The sequence below is a fragment of the Centruroides sculpturatus genome, unplaced genomic scaffold (assembly GCF_000671375.1).
Source record: "Centruroides sculpturatus isolate CEXI.00-Female unplaced genomic scaffold, Cexi_2.0 scaffold120, whole genome shotgun sequence".
NCBI lineage: Eukaryota > Metazoa > Arthropoda > Arachnida > Scorpiones > Buthidae > Centruroides > Centruroides sculpturatus.
The window spans coordinates 941,578-963,770 of NW_019384554.1; the positions used below are offsets into that span (position 1 = coordinate 941,578).

General features: G+C 27.0%; 1 protein-coding gene across 1 annotated transcript in view; it reads left to right on the forward strand.

Annotated features, from left to right (window-relative positions):
* Positions 1–6,323: 6,323 nt before the first annotated feature.
* The window catches only part of LOC111623793 (spectrin beta chain-like), a 45,113-nt gene continuing 29,243 nt past the window's right edge, over positions 6,324–22,193 (forward strand). Inside the window, exons 1-7 of the mRNA XM_023366494.1 lie at positions 6,324–6,396; positions 6,753–6,899; positions 14,146–14,313; positions 14,419–14,535; positions 14,657–14,733; positions 16,978–17,174; positions 19,573–19,691. Coding sequence (XP_023222262.1) covers positions 6,382–6,396; positions 6,753–6,899; positions 14,146–14,313; positions 14,419–14,535; positions 14,657–14,733; positions 16,978–17,174; positions 19,573–19,691 — 840 coding nt within the window. The 5' untranslated portion in view covers positions 6,324–6,381. The remainder of the gene's footprint in view (positions 6,397–6,752; positions 6,900–14,145; positions 14,314–14,418; positions 14,536–14,656; positions 14,734–16,977; positions 17,175–19,572; positions 19,692–22,193) is intronic.

A 22,193-nucleotide genomic window follows, 5' to 3' on the forward strand; every position in this document is an offset into this window, starting at 1 on the left:
GGCCTTCAACTTCGGCACAGATTACACAGTTTTAATAACTTTTAATGCCATTTTTAAAGGAAAAATGTGCTAAAAAAACATTAAAAATCCTTCTTAAAAGGTTGAAAAATTTTTTTTAAAATTTGTTTTTTTTTTTAAATTAAAAATAGTTAATATTTATTTGGATATATTTGAAGATTTCTAATGAAAAAAATATATATAATTTTTTGCTTAAAAATCTATATTAAAATGGTAAAAATTCTTTATTAATTAAAAAAAATGGCGTCTTTACGAACTAGCGACATCTGTCGAAGAAAAAAGTAAATAGAATTAAGGATTAGTTATGGCATTCCTCGCAGATGTCGCTGGTGGTGACACCTGCAGGCTCACCTCCAACCCGCCTCCAGAGCAGAATCTCATTCAAGTAGCGAATGGTCATCATTGTTATAAAATAAGAGTCCGCGTCACATTTCAGTTGTGTTTACTCCTTTATCTTGAATGAAATTAACTCATTGCGTGTCACGATCGCACCAGTCGAAGACGTCAGTGGATAAAACACGCGGCGGTTAAGGAGAAACGAGGTGTACATGGACAAGACAAATTTCGGGTAGGTGAACCCTCTCCGCCACTCGGTTTCAAACGCGTATACGTGAAATGGGTGGGGCGTCTCTGTTAGCGCATAATAATACCCAGGTGTACACGTGTACCAACTCGGGCATCCTCGAGTTTTTACGCTTTGCATAACAGAAAGAGCGCGATTTACTTTTAATTTCTGTACGAAAAAGCGCGTGCTTAACAATAGCAAAACGTTTTGTTTATCGGTAAACAAAGCCCCCGACACTGGGGGAAACATACAAGCGATCGGAAAAATTGAACACTGGAACGTACTCGTGAGCATCGTGATCGTTAATATAAACTCGTTTGAAGGGGGGTGGGTTAATAATATTTATATTATTAAACTAATTGTGTAATAGACAATGACAAATTTCGAATCTACGCCATTTGTAATTGACAATTATTAAGCAATCGACCATATTTTTTTTTTATTTTAAAGTTCTTTATATTTCTCGGTTTATTCCATTTCTGGTTTGGTTCTGGGTCTTTGTCCGACATTTGACCCCGAGCATTTCTTATTAGTCTGTGACACTCGGGGGGGGTTATCCACGTGGTACACCTGTCGCATACCCCATGCTGACGACGACCTACACCTGTCTTTTATGTATATTATATATTTATTTACGAGATTATTCTTCTTAACCTTGACCTTTGCAATTAAAAAGTTCTGCAGAAAATAAGAGGGGGGAGGAAGGTTTTAGATCCGCTTTCTCGTTCCGATTCGGCGAGAGAAAAATCACTTTCTACTGTTCTTGAATTGCCTAGGAACAGTTGTCACGGTGATGCACGAACGATTTAAGATACTTTCTTGTTACTCTGGGGGTTTGGAAACGTTTCGTAATCAATCTGTTTTATTATAAAAATAGACGAGCGACTTGTTTGTTAAATTAACAAACGGATCTTCGGTTATTTGGTAATACAGATGTTACCGATCAAGGATTATTCGAAAATGAAAAATGCCGGTTTGTTGTACGATATTTTGGCAGTTGAGGTATCGTATTACTGCGGTTTGATAAGTCGATTTGTCTTCCTTCTACTACGTTCCTCGTCTTTATTTCCTTACTTGGTTAGATTGCCACTCGGTTATTTCGTCATGGCGGATAACACCACGTAATTATGAGATAATCGTAATACTATATAGAGATTGCATCATAATTATGGGTTATACAAATATTCTATCCGATAATTCGTAACAAAATGTAGTAATTTAGTGAGTTTGAAAAAGTACAGAAGGGCCCGGCTCCTTTTGATGGCCCCTCGCAATGAAACACAGGAAGAATTTCTCCGTATGTTGTTAGGAATCAATTCCAATCTTCACTCCAAATTTTTTTCCATTGAGATTTATAGATATAGATTGTTAGAATACGGGGTATAAAGATTGGATTAATTAATAAGTGATGGCTTCTTTCTGTTTACGAATGCTTGACGTTAGACTACTGTTTGCCTTGATGATAATCATCACAAATTGCTACTTTAAAAAGTAGTTTTTTTTTTTTTTTTAGAACTATGGGAGTTCTATCGTTGATTCGCTTGACGACTCAAACTTAAAGAGCCGTCTGAAAAATCAAGGATGATTTACCGACCTTTAACAGGACAAGAACCTGTTCGACTAACTGGGCCACTGGAAAGGTGAACTAGTCTGTCGACAGAAAGGCCTCAGTTGCACATGGCGCGAAAATTTCGGGATCGGTTCCAGCCAGATGGCAATGGATCCTTTTTTTTTTTCTTTCTTTCCTCGAGACTAAAGGGCGAGTTCTAGATGCGGCTCGACAGAGATGACGCGATGTGTCATACATATCTTTATAACCGTTAATCCCCGAGGAATAATTTTTATTAGGGCAGTCTCCTACTGACAACCGCAACGAGGAAATGAATTCATTACGTTCATTCAGTTTTAATATAACAGTAATTCTAACGAGGTTAACGTCACATCAAAATTCTAATTGCCTTTACCAGTCGAAGCCCTATATACAGACAGTATCATCGGTGCAGTTGTCGGGTTTCTAATACATACTTTCCGACTTTTAAAATATTTTTTACGTACAAAAATATTAGATTTAAATAAATTTAATCCTTTATCTAACCGTGCATACGAACATTTTTTTTTTTGGGTATGAAATTCATCGACCGTTTCTGTATTTGTAATGCTCAGACACTCCGAAAAAATGGTGTAGATATTATCACTTCCAGTAATAATCTCGCTCTTGAGACGAAGTAATGTTTGACTTCCACATGTTGGCACATCATCTCACTTAGTTTCAGCACATGTTTATTAGGACGCAATTCCGGTAAGGACGAGAGCAAGACCCGTGAAGGATTCTTCTACTACTACTGCTACTTACTACTTCCGAATGCCAGAATTGCTTCCAGGTGAGAATGGTTCATCTCTGAAGTAATGCATGAAGCGTCGAATTCTCTAAATTTCTGAAATGATTTTAAAAGTAAGAATCCTCCTTACTAGCTTAAATATATAGTTTTTACTATACTACTTCAATATATATATTTTAAAACGAACTTCCTCCGATTTCACAAGAAGATTTTTGGGCGCATTTGATTACCAGTATCCTGTTCGGCAAAGTGATGAATATTGAAACATGCGGAACAAGGATGGGCATAATGACCGACATAAGGTCATATAGGATAACTCGTAGAAAAATTACAATGATAAATTCTTCTGAAAAATTGCGTGGCTTATGAATAACGCTTAAACTATTCCTCGAGATATTGCTTAATTTTGCTTTAGTGCAAACATATTTCCTAATTTGTTTTATGCAAATATTTGACACCAGAACACGTTCCGCCTTGTTGTCAATATTTGTTAATTTCTTAAAGAGGGGAGAAAACAAAAAAAAACCCTCCATAATTGGAATTCTATCAACGATTTCTCTCCAGAAAAGTAAGGCTATGAACTGATTTCGTATTAAAAACACCTAATTATAAATAGTAATATACATTTCTTCATCTGGTAAATTGTGCCACTTTGTAATTTAGACCCACTCGAAGATCGGAAATTGTAATTTTAGTATACGACTTGTATAGAAACTTTAAGACCATGAATGAATATGTGGAACAAGAAGAATCAGGAAAAGGAACTAATAAAAGCACGAGCAGTATGTATCTGATATAGGGGAGGAGCGTAGAAAGAGATATTATCTGTTGGCTTTGTCCTCGGGCGAGCAGGCAATGGACTAGAAAGGAACCAAGTATTGCGCAAAGAAACTACAAACGAAGGCTTACAAGACCCCAAAGCAGCCATTAGTAAAGGTAACAAATGATAACTTTGAACGAGAACTGAACCGATTTATGAACAATTTGCTCTATTCATTCTCTTTTTTTTTTCTTTCTTTTTCCTCATATTATAAATCTACCGAGAAACTTTCACAGGTATTAAGTTTAGTATTTGATTCTAAACCTCTCGACAACGGTCACCGACGGGAACATTAAAAAAAAATGGCCGTTGTTCGGAGGTTTTGTTTAGAGGTGGTCGTTATTACAGGTTCTATTAAATTTCGATTATTTTAATGTAAAATTTGTGTTGCTGCACGATTATTTTATGCGAAATCGGCATACAGAAGTGGAGTGTAGCATATAAATTTATGGTTTTGTTTTCTAACAGGTAAAAAAAAAGCGAAGAAAAGCCAGAAAAATACCATTAAGATTCTTCCAGAGATTTAAAATTATATATTAAAAAAATAGTATTTTAGAGATGCTAATTTCCTAAATATGTTGAAATTGTTGGTGTAACGGCTTAAAAAAAGGGGGGGAAGAAGACAAATAGCGCAAGCTGCCGATGTTCCCGTGTAAAGATTGCGATGTTAAGAGACAATTTAGAAGAGAAGTATGTTACTCAGTCGACGAAATTATGTAAATTATAAGAAATAAAAGCATTGCTGCTGTTTGTCATAAATGACAAAACAGTAGCAATGTTCTTTTGCAGCAATTTTTCTGACAATGAAAGAGATGACACGGCTGATAAATCAGTGATGCATGGGAGAGAAATCTCAAAACGAATGCCACGGATGATCCCGAATAGTGAGCTTTTCCGGGATGTTATCAGGTGGAATGACCCTTCTTCATTCATCTACTGTCCATCTCTCCGCCATTGATTTCTTTTCGCTTATTTAATATTTCCAGGAAGTATTTTCCCCTTTTACGTCGGCCGCACCGTTTCCTCTCTTCCACATTTGTTTCCATGGCGCTCGGGGGTTTTTCCCCCCTTTGACCGCGAGATAAGATACGGCAGATATGAATTTAACAACGTACGTTACGTGCCGTTATGCATTAAACTGGATTAATTAAAAAATATCCACGTAAGAGGAAAAAATAGAGGGCAAATACGAAAATAAAAAAAAAGGGAAAAAGTTCGCGGCCGTCGTCGTAAGTCTGATCACGTGGTTGCCATGGTTACCGAAGCTTCTGTCCTTGTACAGGGCGTCGCTTTCTCCTAGAACTTGATCACGTGATCGGCGGTATTCCGTGATATCGCCGCGGTTCTTCTTCGTAAATGTACTCGGAATAAAATATAGCAAAGCCAATAAATCTCTCGTAATTTTAAACTATTGATAACACGCTAAAGAAGAATAAAAAAAATAACTAAAAAAAAAGAGAAAATATGGCGAGGCAGGTGTGACGTAAACTTCGTGCGCAATGAACTGTGACGTCACGCAATTTGAATATCCCCCAATGACGTTTCGACGATATTGTTTTCGATTTTGGTTAATATTTAAGAAAAAAATCGAATAAAATCTGACATTTTTTAATTATTATTATTTTTGGAGGGGATTTTGAAATATTTCCTACATTCGAGCTATAAAATTAACCTAATTTTTCTATATTTTTTATTTCATCCCCCTAAATTATGACAGAAAAATCCCCTTTTTTTCCCCTAAATTATGTCACATAAGAAAAAAAAACTAAACTAAACGATGGTTTTGTTTTCATTATTTCGTATAGATTTGATTCATTGCAATTGTCACTGCAGCATACGTACCTCATTATTTTCAAAAGTAATGACTCGACCCCGTCGAATTGTTTATAAATCTTATCAAGGAATGTCAGCCGTAATCGGTTACCACCACTTTAGATAACTTTTAAAAATATTAATTTATCTTTCCAACGTGTAAAAAAAATAAAATTAAAGTAAATCTGTTTAGTTTCACTTCTGTTTTTTCCTACCAGAAAACCGATTATAACACGCACCAATTTGCATAAACGTAGTAAAAGGGGAGAGAGAGAGAGAGAGAAAGAAAAAAACCGCCATTTTGTTTTTATTAAGTTCATCCCGTGTTATTTCGAAGTTTAATCGATTCAATGCCTTTCGTTTCGCTTCTCCTGCTCGACTAACTATTGCAAATTACTAATTACAGTATTAACCCGTAGACTGTAAACGCCCATCCAAAACAAAACCGCATCGTTGCACTGTTTTTAATGGGAAAAAAATCCCCAAAAGTTTAAAAATAAATTCAGAATTGTGTAGCCCACATACGAGGTTAATTTACAAATCAAAATATTGCGATGCTTTCGTTATTAGATATATTATTATTTAATATTTTAAAGCGGTAATGAACTAACTTCTTAAGTAATCTTCACTAGTATCCACTCAGACGTACTAACCGACACCCTCTTTAGTATGAGACCATTTATGGCGCTGAATTGTGTAAACATGTCGTCGGTTGAAGTAGAAAATAGATAAGATAGAGACCTATGTACTTCATTGGTAAATAATCTCTTATCATCTATCTATTGTTCTTTAGTATTAAGTTATATGGCCGTTTCCTTACCTATACCATGTATTCGAATAAGGTAAGTTTGTTAAAATCGATACATATATATATGTTTTTTTTTCTACAGAAATAAACCTTTACACCATTCTAGATCGATAATTATAATGAAAATTGCATTGAAAATACCATACATTAAGTATATAATAGTATTTAGACGTTTTACTTTATGATTAGATCTGTAAAAAAACTAGTCTCGTGCATATCTTTTTTTTTTAACATTAAATTTTCTATGGACGTTCTGTTAACCATATAAATATTATTGGAAGTGATGCGGTTAAGAACTGGTTTAATTTCTAAATAGGTAAACTTAAAGGTAAATTTATATAAGTTTTTATTACGATTTTAATTAACATTTTATGTATAATTTCTTGACAGAGTAATGCTAACAGATCCTACGCGATGATATCTCAAAGACAAAGCGCAATAAATTTCGAAACCGAGAGGATTGAAGCTCTTCAAAGGGAAAGATTATACATCCAAAAGAAAACATTCACAAAATGGATGAATTCATTCCTTCAAAAGGTTTGTATTCAATAAAAAATTATAAATTATTTATTTATTTAAATTAAGTAACCATTAGTTTGTATATTGCCGCTTGTTTTAAAGGTTACTTAAAAAAATACAATAGTTAATTCGAGATATTTTTAGCCAATCTCTTCTTTAATCTCCAGGAAACTTTTAATTCCAAGGAAACGTCTTGGTTCAATTATCCACTTAATAAATTTTTCTACAAGGAATTAAAAAGATATATTTCTGTTTAGTTATTGCTTTGGGTTAGTTACTACAGTACTTACAATAAAACTTGAGCCAAATTTTTACCAACTGGTTTGACCGGATAGACCCATTATTTATAGATATTTTATTTTTATCGATACTCTTATAAAATATATCCAACTTTGATAATTGTAACCTAACAATAGACCCGCAAATTCGCCATTCTTACACACTAAAAAATGCTACCGAATAATTCAATTATATCGAATTCAAATGTAATACGAGACACCGTTCTGTAGTTTTTACGTGTAGTAAAACTCTTTGTTTTAATTAAATAAATGTATTTATAATCATCATCAGGATCCAATTTTTATTTTTATTTATTTTTTGGGCGCACGCGTGAGGTTGAGGGTGACGATAAAACGGAAGAAAATGTCTCGCAACGTTTTTGGAGCCCCAAACTACACCTGCGAGGTGAATAATAGTCAGTTGAAGGTTGGTAAGAAGAAACAGGTCTGGTTACTGATGACGTGACTTTGGTATTTTCGTGGCTTGAGGAAGCTAGTAACGACAACAACGTAACGTAATGACCAAAAACGCACCGTAGACGAATTTCCACGCCTCTACAATGGAATTTCCTCCTTCTTTTGACGTGCGGAATATAATTAATTATAAATTTCATACAAGTTGACTCGACAATTTTCTGAAGTCGGTGATCAAAAGCGGATCGAGTTAAATATTTATTTTTTTATTTTTTTAATTTTCTATGGTCCTAATTGCGTCGTTTAAACGTGGATTAATTGCAGTTGACGTCATTTCCGTAATTTTCCTGCCTGTTTGTCTGTCTCTCTCTCTCTTTCTCTCTTCGTGAGTTTACATAAAGTTCATTGTGATGAGCTGTAAATAAATTCTACTCTGCAATTTAAATTTTTATGTTCAGGAAAAATAATTTACTGTTTTTAAAACAGTACAATTTATATTGTATAAATAATAATAATAAAAAAAAAATAAAGGAAAAAAATTTTTGTTGTTGATATTTTANTAATAAACAAAAATTAAGTTCATGGAAGAACTTTGAAAATTGTTTTTATTATATATTTTATAAAATAGTTTTAAATTTGGATAAAAGTTATAATTATTTTTTTTTAATCCAGTAATAATAAGAAGCAAATATTTGAATTAAAGTAAATTAAGTTTTATTCTGTTGTAATTATCTCAGAAAATGGAAAATAATTTTTTTAAGTTGATTTTAATTATTAAATATTCATGAATCTTTAAATAAAAATGCTTTTCATTTTAACAATTAAAGTTAATTAACTATCTCTGTGTATTTTGCATATTTTTGTATAGTTGTTAAATATAGTTATTATCTTAAACTTTTCAAAACTTCTCCTATTCATCTTTAAAAAAAATAGACAAATTTTTTAACAAGAATAAATATCTAAAATGAACATATGAATTAATTTCATATATTTGCATAAGTTGTTTTTAAATTATATTAGAAATATACTATTATTTTATGTTCTTTATAATACTGTTTTTATCATGTTTTACAATATACTTTCAATAGAAAATATTTTCATTTTCTTTCAAAAGCCTCTTGCAAAGACCTGTTAATTTGATTTATTTGTATGTTTGGTTCAGCATTCGTAGTTTATCAATTTCTTCATTTATTCTTTTATCATGTTGAAATATTCCACATACAAAAACTCATTGACCTGTTCTTATTCCACTCTTAAATCATTCAACTTTATCATATAATCTGACTGCTGCTCTTCAAACACAATTGTCATTGATTTACTCAATTCAAACAACTTTCATGCATTACTTATATCAGTGAAGTCTTTCTTCTAAATGTACAATGCATTCTTAAATATTTTTTCCGTGAGAATTATAAAAAAAATACAACCATAAAAGGAGAAAGTAATTCTGAGGTTTTGTTTTCTATATAATACTGATATATTGGCATATTTTTGTTTAACTATTTTTTAACATATATAAATAAAATTTAACATTTTTTTTACCAAAAACAAAAAATGCTAACTTATTTGATTTATTGTAAAATATATATTTATCATCAAATATTAATAATTCATGTAAAATATCTATAATAAATCTATTATAACTTTTATTTTTAGTATTATATTCTTCTGCAAATGGAAAACATGAAATTGCTCTTTAATAAAAATCTATATGGTTTCATTTATCATTTGATTAATAGCATGTTAATTAATTCTTACTTTTTATCTTTTTACTTATCAAATTTAAATTTTCATATAAATAAGCAAATGGATATCAAATTAGAATTTAAAGTTATATGAGTTTATATTTATAGTCTTTAACTAATAGAATATGGACAAAAAGTTAAAATCAGATGCCGAATAACTTCACTTTAGACCATGATTCAAAATTCTAATGTCGGCCCTTTCTTCCAAACCACACCTCCCACTACAAAGAACAGGATTTGTATCCCCAAAAAAACTTTTAACTATTGACTGAAAAAAATCACTCGACCTGTGATCAAAACAATTGCTTTGATCATGAACTGCAAGCTTTTTTATTGACATGCTTAGGCCCCTGTTGGTTCTAGATCCTGGTTTGGCCAAACTACTTTCCACCATTGTAGTTTCACCACTATAAATACCCAAGAAATTTTTTAATGAGATTCTTTTTATAGAGTTAATTTCTCATCTTTATTTATTTATTTATTTATTTTTAGCAGTGTTAATGAAACAGAAAAATTATATCTTCAGAAAACATCAATAATGTCTTGTTCATGTAATTGGAAACATTTTTGTAAGTGGTACAGTCAAGTAACAGCCTTAAAGTTAAGAAATTGGCATAAATATTTATTATTTTTTTTTTTAAAGATTTTCGAGAAATAATACACCTAATCAATAATAGTTTAAAACTGAAATTCTAAACTGAACAGGATACAGGATTACAAATATGTTAAAATGTAAATAACCTTGAAATACCTCAAAAATGTTTAAATATGTAAATATTTATGTAAACGTCTTCAATTCAAAGTTGTTGTTTGGTTATGTTTCTTAAACAAACAAATATTTATACTGATTTTTTAATTTAAAGCTATTTTTTTGAAATTATTTTACAATTAAAAACAATAACCTTAAAGTGTTATAAGCAATACAATGTATCATTTATAAATGTACTGTATAAATTGTAATTTATATACAAAATATTATTTTTTAAGTATATTTCAATCAAGAAATACAGTTTTTCTTTTGTGAAGATCATTTTAAAACTTTTGTTTAATATAAAATATGGTTTTAATTAAAAAATATTAAGGTAATACTTCTTAACTATTGTACAATGGCATGACTTCTATGTATTATTATATTATACTATTTATAAAATTTAAAAAATGTTGTAAATGATAGTTTCTATATATAAATATTTTTATTATTTATTATTAAAATCATCACGAATTATTATATCATGTAATTTATCAGTTGTATCGGAGCTTACGAATATATAAAAACTTACAACATTAAAGAATTTAGGACATTTACGAACTTGTTTTGCTGGATTGAATACTGGTTTAATTTAATAAACAAAAATTAAGTTCATGGAAGAACTTTGAAAATTGTTTTTATTATATATTTTATAAAATAGTTTTAAATTTGGATAAAAGTTATAATTATTTTTTTTTAATCCAGTAATAATAAGAAGCAAATATTTGAATTAAAGTAAATTAAGTTTTATTCTGTTGTAATTATCTCAGAAAATGGAAAATAATTTTTTTAAGTTGATTTTAATTATTAAATATTCATGAATCTTTAAATAAAAATGCTTTTCATTTTAACAATTAAAGTTAATTAACTATCTCTGTGTATTTTGCATATTTTTGTATAGTTGTTAAATATAGTTATTATCTTAAACTTTTCAAAACTTCTCCTATTCATCTTTAAAAAAAATAGACAAATTTTTTAACAAGAATAAATATCTAAAATGAACATATGAATTAATTTCATATATTTGCATAAGTTGTTTTTAAATTATATTAGAAATATACTATTATTTTATGTTCTTTATAATACTGTTTTTATCATGTTTTACAATATACTTTCAATAGAAAATATTTTCATTTTCTTTCAAAAGCCTCTTGCAAAGACCTGTTAATTTGATTTATTTGTATGTTTGGTTCAGCATTCGTAGTTTATCAATTTCTTCATTTATTCTTTTATCATGTTGAAATATTCCACATACAAAAACTCATTGACCTGTTCTTATTCCACTCTTAAATCATTCAACTTTATCATATAATCTGACTGCTGCTCTTCAAACACAATTGTCATTGATTTACTCAATTCAAACAACTTTCATGCATTACTTATATCAGTGAAGTCTTTCTTCTAAATGTACAATGCATTCTTAAATATTTTTTCCGTGAGAATTATAAAAAAAATACAACCATAAAAGGAGAAAGTAATTCTGAGGTTTTGTTTTCTATATAATACTGATATATTGGCATATTTTTGTTTAACTATTTTTTAACATATATTTAAAAAAATATATAATTGATAGTGCTGGATTATCCACTAGGAACGTGCATAGGAGTCCGGGGTTCTCGGTGGCCCCAAAATTAGAAAAAAATAATAATTTTACTGTTGCAATTGTATATTATATTTTATAAAAAAGAAAATACCGTAGCTACAATTAGACATTATTAGTTTATGATGATGTAAAATTATGTGGAAGGGCATCCAATCTTCTATGCCTAGGGGCCTTGAAAAGTCTTCATGCACTAATGATTAATACCAAACTTAAATTGATAAATTGTAAATTGAACAAAATATAAATTAATAACAAGCAAATTTTATACTTTACAATCATAAATCCTTATTTAAAACTTAAAAAAGTTGTTTTTTTTTATATTGAATAATATCTTACAATATTTATTTATTAATAATGAGATTCTTAAAAAGAAACAAATATATTTTAAAATTTAGAAAATATAATTCTATAATTGATATATTTTGTTTGATTAAAAAATTGAAATATTTTTATATATGATAGTATGTTAAAATTGTTTTACTGTATTTATTCTATGAAGCAAAACTTATATTTTTCTTTCTTTCTTTTTTGTTTTTATCAATAGAATTATAGTTTACTGCAAGATAATATGCATAGAAATATTTTCTGATGCGTATTGTTAATCTGTAATCATCTTATCTTATTTTACAATGCTTTTTAAAGTTCCCACAATTAAAATTTAAAATAAAATATATATAAATTTATGTATAAAATGTTGTTTTTTTAGGAGAATACTTTAAATATATTCGATCAAATGTTTATTTTTGTAGAAAAGATCATTATCCTTTAGAATATATTATTTATGAAATGTATTCATATTTTAATGAAACCATATTTAAACTTTACGTTATTATTTCTTAAATAGTGGTGGTTATATTTATCGAAACTCTTTTGTTGATTTTTATCAAGTTATAGTGTTGATAAAAATATCCATGATTCTAAAATTATTTCCTAATTAACTGAATTAGTTTTTCCTCTGTATTGCTGATTAGTTATTTTGATAATTAATAATTCTATATAGGTTATGCTGATAATTATCTGAAACATTAAAAAAAAACTAAATATATAGTGATTAACACATTTCATTCACTGATTTCATTCTAAAACAATGAAGAATTAATATAACTTCACATTTGGATTAACATCTTCAATGCAACATACATGAAGAATAATTGTATTTATTTATTAATAAAATAATTAAAATTATACAAAATTTTATAATTTTATTTTTCATATTTTTGAATTAATTATGAAAAACCTTATTTACTTTATCATATAATTATATATATTATATAATAATACAGTTGTAAAGTTGATCTGATTAACAACTAAATGAATTTAATTCTTAGTTAGCCATATATGTATACTGCTGGAAGCAATTGTACTGTACATAAATATTAAACCATAATCTACTTTTAATATATATTTATATATATAAAAAATGATGATGAAAGATTTAATTGAAAAGAAATTGTTAATTAATTCAGAAATCAGGTCTATAAAGATAGGTCACTCGCAATTATAATTTAATGCCATCATTTATGAAATATTGTAGAAGATAAATTGTAATTTCGGTTTAATTATATTTTTTAAATTTCACAAAGCAATGCACTTTAAGCAAATTATTTAAAGATAATTATTACAACACTAGTAAATAAAAATCAAGGAAAAATAACTATAAAAAGAATATAATTTATTCATTATGTAATTGGAAACATTTTTGTAAGTGGTACAGTCAAGTAACAGCCTTAAAGTTAAGAAATTGGCATAAATATTTATTATTTTTTTTTTTAAAGATTTTCGAGAAATAATACACCTAATCAATAATAGTTTAAAACTGAAATTCTAAACTGAACAGGATACAGGATTACAAATATGTTAAAATGTAAATAACCTTGAAATACCTCAAAAATGTTTAAATATGTAAATATTTATGTAAACGTCTTCAATTCAAAGTTGTTGTTTGGTTATGTTTCTTAAACAAACAAATATTTATACTGATTTTTTAATTTAAAGCTNTTATATTATTATGCACTTTAAAAGCATTCTCGAAAAAGAGCATGCTTTTTGAGAGAGTTACATTCTATGAATTAAATGTATAAATTATAAGAATTAGTGTTGATAATTTTTCAATCAAACTACCATTTTTTACTTGTTTTATCCTGTAGGCACTAAGAGGGCCTTTTTTACCAAGCCCATTATGGGTTTGGCCAAACCAATGGGGTAACAACTGGATGATGAGGGATGTACAATGGGGTAAATATATCTGGGACAGATCTGGACATGTTGGATCTGCCCATTTATTGAAAAATTCCTGGGACCCTTTATCTACTTGGATTCAATCTTGGATCTCTAGAGCAATAGCCTGATGCCTTAACTGCCTCAACCATCTATCTGATCATTGAAAAACTCTTTAAAAATACAATTTTAAAGTAATTTTAAAATACTTCAGGTAGTATTATTAAACTAATTACTCATGATATTTTCTTTTTTTTAGGCTCGGATGGAGGTGGATGATTTATTTACTGATTTAGCCGATGGCAAGAAATTATTGAAATTATTAGAAATTATATCTGGAGAAAAACTTGGTAAACCAAATCATGGAAGAATGAGATTTCACAAAATTGAAAATGTCAATAAAAGTTTAGCATTTCTCCACACAAAGGTAAAAAAAAAAAATTGATTTATACTTAATAAATATCAAATATTTAATATGTATAAATCAGTTTGTTTAAATAAAAATGATGTCTTTATTTTTTAATTATATTAGGTACGGTTAGAAAGTATAGGTGCAGAAGACATTGTCGATGGAAATCCACGGTTGATACTAGGATTAATATGGACCATTATTCTTAGGTTTCAAATTCAAGATATTGAAATCAATGAAGTTAGTAATATTGAATAATCTATAAAATTTTATTTTATTTCATATAATTTTAGTAAAAATTATTTGTTTTAATTTTTATATCCGATATATTTTTTCCTCTATAAATTTATTTATATTTAAGAATGAAGATGATGAAAGCAGTGAAAAGAAATCTGCAAAAGATGCTTTATTGTTATGGTGTCAGAGGAAAACTAGTGGGTAAGATAAATTTTAATAAAAATATCAGTTTCACTTTTCGTTTTTATTTTTTATAAAAAAGAAATTTAGTTTTACAATAAAGAAGTTTACAATTTTTTTTTTTAATTAAATTATAACATTTTCAAGAATTGCATTTTTGTCTTAAAATATATCAGAAATTTTGCTTAATTCAGAGCATTCTTCCTGATTGTTTATTTTTTATATCTAAATATATAAATACAAAAGAATCTCAGATATTGAAGCATTATCATCTTATCTAAATCTTTCTTAAATAATTGTGTTGTATTCTAGAGAATCAAATATAGTTGTTTACTAGTATATTGAAATAGTTTTGAGATTGAGGTTAAGATATGCATTGAAATTGGGAAACGAGACATCAATCTAGAATTTCATATTTAAAATCTAAAAAAAATCTGATACTCTAAGATTATTATTTTATTTATTTTGATGAAAAATTATATTCATTAATAAAAGTTGCAATGTAAAAAGTTAACGTGTATATTAAAATTTTAAATATTATGTTTACAAAAATTATGGAAATTAAGATCTTTAACTTTTGGTTTTTAAATTTAATACATCTTTTTTTTTTTTTAAATCATAATTTAATTCATAGCAAATTATTTATGTTTATTGATATACAAGCATTTTCTCATCTTTTTTTAAAGCCAAAAGATATCTTATTCTATTTAGAAATCACTTTTAGGTTGAATTTAAGATAAATTTGATTATTAGGTATTATTTGGAAAAAGTGATCAGATTTCTAAATATTTTTTTGTATCATTAATTGATACATAACAAAAAGTTTATAAATAAATTTCAATTTATATACATACACAATCTGTCATTTTGAAATATTGATATTTTAAAGCGACAGATGTAAGATAAATGAATGTTTTATTTTAAGGAATAAATGATATTTTATTTTATTTTATCTGTCAAAATTTTATGTTTCATATGCTCTCAAAATCAATCAATTTTGAAAGGTAAAATAATCAGAAATTTCTTAGAATATTTAAATTTTTATTATAAAATTATTAAACTATTTTTATAATACAAAGAGATCTTTTACNAGAATTGCATTTTTGTCTTAAAATATATCAGAAATTTTGCTTAATTCAGAGCATTCTTCCTGATTGTTTATTTTTTATATCTAAATATATAAATACAAAAGAATCTCAGATATTGAAGCATTATCATCTTATCTAAATCTTTCTTAAATAATTGTGTTGTATTCTAGAGAATCAAATATAGTTGTTTACTAGTATATTGAAATAGTTTTGAGATTGAGGTTAAGATATGCATTGAAATTGGGAAACGAGACATCAATCTAGAATTTCATATTTAAAATCTAAAAAAAATCTGATACTCTAAGATTATTATTTTATTTATTTTGATGAAAAATTATATTCATTAATAAAAGTTGCAATGTAAAAAGTTAACGTGTATATTAAAATTTTAAATATTATGTTTACAAAAATTATGGAAATTAAGATCTTTAACTTTTGGTTTTTAAATTTAATACATCTTTTTTTTTTTTTAAATCATAATTTAATTCATAGCAAATTATTTATGTTTATTGATATACAAGCATTTTCTCATCTTTTTTTAAAGCCAAAAGATATCTTATTCTATTTAGAAATCACTTTTAGGTTGAATTTAAGATAAATTTGATTATTAGGTATTATTTGGAAAAAGTGATCAGATTTCTAAATATTTTTTTGTATCATTAATTGATACATAACAAAAAGTTTATAAATAAATTTCAATTTATATACATACACAATCTGTCATTTTGAAATATTGATATTTTAAAGCGACAGATGTAAGATAAATGAATGTTTTATTTTAAGGAATAAATGATATTTTATTTTATTTTATCTGTCAAAATTTTATGTTTCATATGCTCTCAAAATCAATCAATTTTGAAAGGTAAAATAATCAGAAATTTCTTAGAATATTTAAATTTTTATTATAAAATTATTAAACTATTTTTATAATACAAAGAGATCTTTTACAAAGAAATTTTCAGTGTTCTAAGTTTTACATTAGTAAAAAGACTTTTATGTAGACATTCAAATAAAATATAATTTAACAGTATTTTTATATAAAGTTTTATTGTATTTACTTCTACATATGATGAAGTATACAAATAATTATTTTTACATTTAAAATTCTAGTTTTTCTCCATTATTTATTTTTTAATACTATAATTATTTTGAATCAATTATATGACATATGTTTTAGATATCCTGGAGTCAATATTCAAGATTTCACTGTTAGTTGGAGAAATGGTTTAGGATTTAATGCTCTCATACATTCTCATAGACCTGATCTAATTAACTATTCTTCTTTAAATCCATACGATCACTTGGGAAATCTAAACAATGCATTTGATGTTGCTCAGCAAGAGTTGGGAATTCCCCGACTTCTTGATGCTGAAGGTAAATTAGTTATATATACATTTAAATTTATAATTAAAAAATATATATTTTATGTTAAATATTTAGATTTAATTTATTTTTTCATATATTTTATTTTTATCAATTATATCTGCTTTTATGGAAAATATCTTAAATATTTAAGAGATGGAAATAAAATTATTTATGGTATATGAGGAGGATATTGTCATTCTAACTCCATTTAAAATTGTAGAATTCTTTTAGTAGAAGAAAAATTTAATTAAAATAAATACTGTTGTTTTATGCTATGATTATTAATAAAGTTTTAAATAGCTATACATGCCAAATATTAATATAAAAAGATAACATATACCACTGTCTGTCAGTGTTATATAAAATTTATTTATTTATTTTGTGAGTACTTTCGCCATTATATAACTGTCTTCTTTAGACAGAACGGTGCATAGAGGACAAAACATTTGAATTCAAGAAAAAGAATCCAAACATCAATGTTTGAATTTGAAAAAATGTACTGTAATTTAAAAAAAATGTTGATTGATGTTTGGGCTCTTTTCCTTGAATTCAAATGGTTCTGTCTGAAGAAGACAGTTATATACTGTCGAAAGTACTCACAAAATGAATTATTTATACGTAATGCCAAAATGTAATTAGCGTAAAAGAAAAAGATGTATATGTTATCTTTTTCTTTTATGCTAATTACATTTTGTAACATTATATTATTAATCATTGGTATGTAGTTTCNTTTTATTCACTTGTGCAACTGTATTACATTTTTATTTTGAAAGAAAATTTTTCATTACTGTTGTACAGTACCTCACTTGTTTATGATGTATAGAAGAATTGGAATATATTGTCTTGATTGAAACAATGATTTTTTACAAAGAAATTTGTTACTGTATTCTCCTCAATTTGTTCATTTTACATTATAAAAAATATTTATTACGCTCATTATTGAATAATAATATAATGCTAAGTCATTGATAATAATTATATAAGTTCAGTAATTAAAAATTCTTTGTATATCATGTATAACTGTTATTGATCAATTAGATTGTTATGTAACTGCAATGAGAAATATTTTTAATGGATAAAAGCGTTTATAATTGTCAAATCTATAACACAATATCAATTTTTAACATTCATATATATTATAATACAGTAAAAATGTATGTGATTTTTGGAATTTATAATTCAAATATTATAAATTAAAATTGCTAAATATTTTTTCTCTATTATTTTTATTAAAAATTTAAATTAGCTAATTTAAATAAACTTGCAAATATTTTAATATTTTTCAAAATGCTAAATTGTGATGTATTGATAAAACTCTTCCCAACTTGATACTGATTGCCATGTTAAAGAAAACACAAAGAAAATACAAAATTATCTTATATATATGTTTATTTTTACAAATATAGGACTATTTCAGTGTTCTTATATATACTCATTGACAAAAAAGTTATGTCCCAAATAGAATTGTGCAATTACTGCAAAACTCAGCATACAACTATGCCTCTTTAATCGCAATTGTAATCTAATTGCATGCTTGGCAATATCTCAGATAGCTATCTCTGTATCCTATAAAAAGGTTGGAAGAGGTTATGTTCAGAATTTTCACTGTACCTGTTGTTTGGAGGTCTTTGAATGCTAAGCAAACCTGTACAATACAGTCAAAGACATTACAATGGCTGATAAAGTTTGAGAAAGACCACATCATTGGGCTGAGGAAAGCAGGATGACTATTTTGCCAAATTTCCTGACACCTGATCTGACTGTGAGGATGTGTTGGAGACAGCGTATAAGTGAGGGCACACATACATGGCAGGCAGGCTCTAGATGATGTTCTAAACAGACAACCAGGAGAAGTAAGCATGAAAAGATTAAACAGTAGCTTTGTCCACCATCCAGAGACAGGTGAAGCCTCACTATAGAACACTTTCTCTTCCTATACAATTGGTAGGCAACTATCAGAGGCAGATTTCCATGCACTGTAACTGCCATGTGTTCTGCCATTAGCATCCCAAAATTTTTGGTTTTGGAATGGTGCTTTGATAGAGAAGCATGGACTCTATAGACTGGCACTGTATCATATTTAGAGACAAAGCTTTGTTTGGGAACAGAGACAACCACCAAATTAGTATGTCTGTTGAATATTAGTGTGTCATATTAGTAGTACTGGTGAATGCTTCAATCTTACTTTTATTATTGACTTGCACTGCTGATATGCTGATTTTGTATAACAATCTGCCATTCCTTGTATAACATCTGCCATTCCTAGTAGTGGTACAAGGGACATTGACAGTGCAGAAGTATGTTCAGGAAACCATTCATCTTCATGTATTGCCTTTCATTGTTGGGCTGCAAACAACAAGATAATGCTCAGCTGCATACATTTAAGTTTCTTAGGAATTGCTGTCAGATTGGCATGCTCAGTCTCCAGATTTCTTGCCCATTCAGCATTTATGGAACAAGATTGGACACCAGATTCAACCATCAATGATCTTTAGGGATTTGGAGCAGCAGTTACAACATCTGTGGGTAAATCTGTTGTAGGATATATATTATGCTTGCATGCCTTCAAGCCAAATTATCTCTTTGCTATGATATTGTAATCACTTTTACCATTGACATTATGTTTACACTAATAAAGTTTCATTCACTTCCAATGCCTCTTTTTTTGGTGCATAGCTTTTTATCAATGAGTATATAAACCATTGAAATATATAAACAATAACAATGTTATCATTTTATCAATTTACAATTTGATTCTGAAAAAAATGTCTAACCTGAGAGCTATTGGATGAAGTATAGATTGAAAGAAAAGTCAATTATGTGATATTGTTTAGTAAAATAAATTTAATCATATTTAAAGAATTAAAATTTTTAATTGAAGCATTTTTTTTGAGCAAATATTATAGTTTTATACAAATTTCATTTAACTTCTTAAAAAGAAATTAGAAAAAGACAGAAATATTTTAAAAATTCACTCAAGAAAAGATAGTTTTGTTAGTTTTTTTTATAATAGAGCAAAAACACTAAAAAATGATTGGATTTTATATAATTATGCATATATAATTACACAAAGTATAATTATTACATAGTTTTTATTTCAACAAATCCCATAAATATGACATGAATTCACTATTTTTGAGAAAAAAGAATAATTTATTACATTTGACAAAATATTTCTGTTATTGTACAACATATTATAGGTTACTTGCACTATTTGATATTGTTGTTTTTCAATTATATTTTTGTAAGTGAAAGATAACTATAAAATATTTCATAATTTATTTTTAGAGCAAAATTAACTGTTTTTTAAGCTACATTTGATAATAATTTTATATTAATGGATTACTTAACTGTAATCAGTTTTTAGTCAGTAGAATGTTAGATAAAACATCAATTATATTTCATAATTTTTATTCACTTGTGCAACTGTATTACATTTTTATTTTGAAAGAAAATTTTTCATTACTGTTGTACAGTACCTCACTTGTTTATGATGTATAGAAGAATTGGAATATATTGTCTTGATTGAAACAATGATTTTTTACAAAGAAATTTGTTACTGTATTCTCCTCAATTTGTTCATTTTACATTATAAAAAATATTTATTACGCTCATTATTGAATAATAATATAATGCTAAGTCATTGATAATAATTATATAAGTTCAGTAATTAAAAATTCTTTGTATATCATGTATAACTGTTATTGATCAATTAGATTGTTATGTAACTGCAATGAGAAATATTTTTAATGGATAAAAGCGTTTATAATTGTCAAATCTATAACACAATATCAATTTTTAACATTCATATATATTATAATACAGTAATTGCTAAATTTAAATTTTACTCTCAATTGGATAAATTATTCTGTTTATGTAACCTAATTATATTATTCTAACAATGTCAAATTATGCTAATGGAATTAAATCAAAGGATAAAGAAAGTACAGAAACATATAGCAGAAAGAAAACAATTTTTATAAGTATTTTAATAATTCAGTTGGTTTTTATAATGCACTTAATCTTTCAAAATGTCACATTGATTTTAAAATCTGGCCAATTGCCAGATATGCCCTGATGATATCTTTAAACTGCTATATTTTTGCTTCGGGCAAGCCTGTTTTTGTTCATTCAATCTGATTGTCCTAGGTACTGCTTGCAGCCATCACATTGTCATTATCTTTAGTGTAGACATCTGAATTGATTGGCTATAATATAAAAGTTTACGTCTGAATATCTTTAATTCTATCATTTTATTACAAATTGATTCTCATAATGAACTTATTAACTGTTTATAAATATTGTAACAAAATTGATCTTTTGTGAATTATATGTGAAACTCATTAGATTAGTATTATATTCAGTATAATTCAAATTGAAATAAATAGTAATTCTGGAATTTAGCATAAATTTTGAAATTTCTATCCATATTTTATTTGACATCTTATCTGTTATGTAGCTTTTCTTTGTTTTTGTAATTTATAACAGAGATGGTGTCTTTAAATAATTAAAAATTATATACCTTAATCAAATTAGTTACATTAATAGAATTAACTTATGCATTGCTAATTAATTGAAAGGAAAATTATTGAAAAATTTTGCTTCAAATTAATTGATAATTATGCTGTCAGATAACTATATTAAGTTGATCTTTTTAATGATAATGTAGTCACTTAAAGTAGGTATATTAATAAATAAATTCAAGTTATTAAACAATATTATATATATAAAAAGATCAAAATTAAACATAAGATGAATATTAAAAAATGAAAAAAGAATAATTATCATTGATATTTAGCTGTTGATTTAATAAATTTTTTCAAAATATTATGTAAATAATATTTGAATATTCTAAAAAGTTTCAAAAGTATATAAATATATATTTGTTTTACATTTGATAAACATGTTATTAGCCTGAAAGTGATTTAATGAAAGCATGTTATAGAAGAAATTTAAAAGTTTTCAATAATTTTGCTTCAAAATAATGTAGTGTCTGAAAATTGTTATTTTAAATTCTGTTATATAATA